Source organism: Emydura macquarii, unplaced genomic scaffold (assembly GCF_026122565.2).
Source record: "Emydura macquarii macquarii isolate MOO-44397 ecotype Brisbane River unplaced genomic scaffold, CSIRO-AGI_Emac_v2 contig_600, whole genome shotgun sequence".
Lineage (NCBI taxonomy): Eukaryota > Metazoa > Chordata > Testudines > Chelidae > Emydura > Emydura macquarii.
In genome coordinates, this window is record NW_027130737.1 from 5,234 (window position 1) to 10,105 (window position 4,872).

Here is a 4,872-nt window from a genome sequence, read left to right on the forward strand (position 1 = left end):
CCCCCTTGACGGGCCTGTGTACGTAGCTTTGCTGAGGTTGCTTCTGTATTTTACTCCCATCACAATTATTCTCTGCGCTGGCCAGGCCCTGCCCCTGGGGGTGCCCCTGGCACGGTGCAGGGTGGGGCTCTGAAAACAGAGCGCTGCTCTTCGGTGCCTGGGCCCCTCCCTAGCCAAGTGCCCCCCACGCATCCCCCGCTTGACACGCTGGGAACAGGGACCTGACTTTGGTGGCGAGTTTTCCATTCTCTCAGACTGGGCTGGTGTTTGGTCCCTGTCCCCCCACCCATGGCTTCCCCCCACTCGCTGACACCCCCCTTCAGAGCAGAGACTGGCCTTTCAGCACAGCTGTGCTTCTCCTGCCTCAGACTGGACCCTGCCATCAGCAGCGCTGAGCCCTCAGCGGGGTCCTCTTCCGCCCACTCCGATGGCAGCGATCCCTGTAAATGGGGCTGGGACCAGCCCTGGCAGAAACGGGGGGTTATTTCTACAGGTGAAACCTCAAACACAAACGCAAAGGACTGGATCTCATCAGCCGACACCAGGCTGTACGTAAAATACAAATCTTTAATTTCTAACTCACGAGAGGTGTAAAAATTGTACAAAACCCCCCCAGAGGCTGGAACAAAAAGGAGCAGAGTCACAGAGCATCCCACAGTCATTTCTGCTGCAGACAGAGCTTGGAGCCGAGAACAGCTGGGGACAGCCCAGGAACGGGCTCACGAACATCCACACCGAGATCAATGGCTGCTCCAGCTGGGCTGAGGGCAATCAATGGAGCCGAGGCCCAGGGTTCCTGCAGTCGGTGGCTGCTTTCAGGAGTCTCTGGGGCTGCTCCCCTCTCTCTCTCCTCCTGTCCCCATCTCGCTGCTCCCCGGCTCCGTTCCCTGCACCTCCAGGTTTCCTTCCCCTGCGGTCACCCCCTGGCACACGCTGATGGGGATGGCTCTCTCTTCTGCAGCTGGCAGGGCCAGATGTGGCGCCTCGATGCACAGCTGCCCGTCCTGGGACAGGGAGCAGAGCAGGGCCTGGACGTCCACGTCTGGCGGCAGGAGAGTTTCTCTGCGCATCTCTCTGTATTCCTGGCAGCAGACGCCATCCTCCGACTCCGCTTTCTTCTCCTGCTTCCCCGTCACCGTCAGTTTCCTCCCGTCCATTTTCACCATCAGCTCGTCTGGGGAGAAGCCGCTCACGTCCATGGAGAGCTGGAACTTCTCCTTCGCCTGCTCCTGGGACCCCGGCTCCTTCCCAGCCCCCTTAGCCAGGGACGTGCTGCTCTGCCTCGGCTCCCTCCTCCCCGCGCCCTGCCCGGCTAGCAGGGGATAAGCCAGCAGGAGGGAGCGTCTCATTCGCTCCATCTCCTCCAGGTGTGTCTGCACGTCCCCCAGCAGCTGGTCGAACAGGCTGTGGGGACCCGGCCCCAGCAGGCTGGACGCTGGGTCGCTGCGGCAGAGCCACATGGGGCCACAGGTGTGCGAGGGCCACACTCTGACCGGGAGCATCCTCACGGGAGCCTGGAGTAGCTGGTCCCAGCTCAGCTGCCCAGATGCTGCTGCTGCTGCTGCTGCCTCTGCTCGGCTCCTCCCTGGCCGCTGACTGGCTGCGGCAGCCCCAGCGCCGCCTTTTATGTGCTGAGCAGGGCCTGCCAGGCGCTTCCTGAACCTTCCTGCTCCGCCCGTGGGCGGCTGCTGGGCGGGGCCTGGCTCTGCTCAGGGGTGACGGGGCCGGAGCCGGGCCCGCAGCTTCTAGCAGCCGCTGGCAGGGAGCTCCAGGGCTGGGGCTGGCTGGGCAGGCTCAGGACTGGGCTTTGCCTGAAGATTCCGGATTCTTTGTGTTTGCAGGGAGGGGCCAGTCTCAGCACCGGCAGGGCCCCACATGGGGGGGAGGGTACACTTTACCGGGGCCGGGGGCCCTGGCCAGGCTGCAACCCCCATTACCATGAGGAAAAAACTGAGGCTAAATTGTAGATCAGCCTGAGGATATTTATAGACACTTATTTCCCTGAATCTATTGTCCAGTCTTGTGAGATTTGCTGGAGCCAGTCAGAAGCCCAGCCCAGGCCCGTCTCTGGCCCGCAGAGTGTGTGCTTGTGCAGGTGAACTAGGACTGGTCGTGTGACATTTGTTTGCCATCCCGTTCAGTCCTCAGACGTGTGACACTTCCCTGGGGAACTGGAAGAAGCTTGTAAATGTCCACATCACACGTGTCCTGCAGATCGTTCTGAGCGTTGCCCTCGTGACATGTTGCACCTGAAAAGAATATGAACTGCCCCCACTGAGCTTATGAAATGAGCTTTACACAAAACAACTGCAGCTAGTTTTCGGTGACGTGTGCAGAACCTACGGATTTTTGCACACTGCCAGTGACCGTGGCAGAAGCTGAAAGAAGTTTCGGCAAGCAGCACTCATCGAAAACTGCAGGCGTTCTACAACGGGACAAGAACGGTTAAACCACCTCGTTCTCTTGTCTGTTGAGTGAGACGCTGCACGAGAAATTGACTTTGGGGGGCTAGTCATGATTGTGCAATGAAAAAGGCCAGAAAAATAAAGCTGTAAAGTTAATGGGCCTGATTCTAAAATGTTTGCAGTCACATTGGTCCATTCGAATCAATAAATCAAGACACGACAGGATCTAAAACCTTTATAATGACCCAAAGTTACAAAATGGTCAGCAAACTTGTAGGACTCTCAGGCTCGGTGTTATGTAAAACAGAAATAGCAAAGAGGTGGGGGGGGGGCATTTTTCGGCAATGTAGAACATGTAACAGTGATGTCAGAATTCCGACTTTTTCTGTTGCTCATGAGATTGTCTGTATGGGCTGAGGGATTGTGTGTGTGTGTGTGTGTGTGTGTGTTTGGGGGGGAGGATGGGCCCATGTTACAAGTTTGCACTGGGCCTGAACAAAATATGCTTGGGCCCTGAGTGCCAGGTCACAGGCTGGGGTCCTGCCCTGCGGGTGGTTATTTTTAGGGGAGCTGCATTGCTTCTCACACCCCTGCTCACAGGGACTTTAGCTACAGACATTCCCGGGTGGCTCTTGGTGTCTGTGGTTTGCCGTTGTCACTGGATTCCTTGCTGGTCGCGCGTCTCCCCGTGTGACACAGCTCAGGGGACAGCGGTGGTGACGCCCCTCGGTCACGTGTCCCCACACGTCCCATCAGACCGCGCTGTGGCCAGGTGCATGTAGCGTTGCCGCACTTTAACCCTTCGGGCTGGTCGTTTCCATGCCAGGTGTCTGCCCCAGGCTGGGCGGCTTGGACAGTTTATGTGGCCCGTGGACACGCGGTACATTGGCAAACACACCCAGATCACACGTGTATAAACAAGAACAAAGAGTTGTCTCCTTTCCTGTTCCAGTCCCAAAGCCAGGCCTGCTGTGTGCAGGGGGTGTCAGCCCTCGCAGCTGTCTCTCCCCATGTTCTCAGCGACGGCCCCTGTTCTCAGACACCCTGTCCTAGGGCTCCCTTCCCGCCCCCCAGCTCCATTCACACACAACCGGCCGGAACTCCAGGGCAGCCCGAGAAACGCAGTGTGCGTCTCGGGGAGCTGGGACTTGGCAACGCCACGAACTGGGGACCCCGTTCACTGCCGGGGCCAGCAGGTGGGGGAAAGACGCAGTCAGGGGGACCTGAGTTTGTAACACGGCCCGTCCAACACACAGACGTGTCTATAAATATCCTCAGGATGATCTACAATTTAGCCTCAATTTTTTCCTCATGGTAATGGGGGTTGAAGCCTGGCCAGGGCCCCCGGTAAAGTGTACCCTCCCCCCCATGTGGGGCCCTGCCGGCGCTGAGACCGGCCCCTCCTGCAAACACAGGGGATCCGCAAACATTGGGCAAAGCCCAGCCTTGTCCCACCCAGCCAGCCCGGCCCGGGAGCTGCCCTGCCAGCGGCTGCTAGAAGCTGCTGGCCCGGCTCCGGCCCCGTCACCCCTGAGCAGAGCCAGGCCCCGCCCAGCAGCCGCCCACGGGCGGAGCAGGAAGGTTCAGGAAGCGCCTGGCAGGCCCTGCTCAGCACAAAAGGCAGGCGCTGGGGCTGCCGCAGCCAGTCAGCGGCCAGGAGGAGCCGAGCAGAGGCAGCAGCAGCAGCAGCGTCTGGGCAGCTGAGCTGGGACCAGCTACTCCAGGCTCCCGTGAGGATGCTCCCGGTCAGAGTGTGGTCCTCGCACACCTGTGGCCCCATGTGGCTCTGCCGCAGCGACCCAGCGTCCAGCCTGCTGGGGCCGGGTCCCCACAGTCTGTTCGACCAGCTGCTGGGGGACGTGCAGACACACCTGGAGGAGATGGAGCGAATGAGACGCTCCCTCCTGCTGGCTTATCCCCTGCTAGCCGGGCGAGGGCGCGGGGAGGGAGGGAGCCGAGGCAGAGCAGCACGTCCCTGGCTAAGGGGGCTGGGAAGGAGCCGGGGTCCCAGGAGCAGGCGAAGGAGAAGTTCCAGCTCTCCATGGACGTGAGCGGCTTCTCCCCAGATGAGCTGATGGTGAAAATGGACGGGAGAAACTGACGGTGACGGGGAAGCAGGAGAAGAAAGCGGAGTCGGAGGATGGCGTCTGCTCCCAGGAATACAGAGAGATGCGCAGGGAGAAAACTCTCCTGCCGCCAGACGTGGACGTCCAGGCCTTGCTCTGCTCCCTGTCCCAGGACGGGCAGCTGTGCCAGCATCGAGGCGCCACATCTGGCCCTGCCAGCTGCAGAAGAGAGCCATCCCCATCAGCGTGTGCCAGGGGGTGGCCATGGAAGAAGCCTGGAGGTGGGGGAGGCAGGAGCCGGGGAGCAGCGAGATGGGGACAGGAGGAGAGAGAGAGAGCAGCCCCAGAGACTCCTGAAAGCAGCTTCCCACTGCAGGAACCCTGGGCCTCGGCTCCATTGA

At 60.3% G+C, this 4,872-nt stretch overlaps 1 protein-coding gene and 1 pseudogene across 1 annotated transcript; one reads left to right on the forward strand and one right to left on the reverse strand.

The window, feature by feature from the left end:
- Positions 1-547: 547 nt before the first annotated feature.
- LOC137148206 (heat shock protein 30C-like) lies at positions 548-1,580 on the reverse strand. Its single transcript, XM_067540855.1, has one exon. It carries the CDS (start codon positions 1,500-1,502, stop codon positions 816-818), a length of 687 nt encoding a protein of 228 aa, XP_067396956.1. The 5' UTR covers positions 1,503-1,580; the 3' UTR covers positions 548-815.
- Positions 1,581-4,141: 2,561 nt separating this feature from the next.
- LOC137148207 (heat shock protein 30C-like) lies at positions 4,142-4,828 on the forward strand (annotated as a pseudogene).
- Positions 4,829-4,872: the final 44 nt, after the last annotated feature.

Coding starts and splice junctions, on each gene's coding strand:
- LOC137148206 (XM_067540855.1), bottom strand. CDS start 1,502: ATGCTCCCGGTCAGAGTGTGGCCCTCGCACACCTGTGGCCCCATGTGG.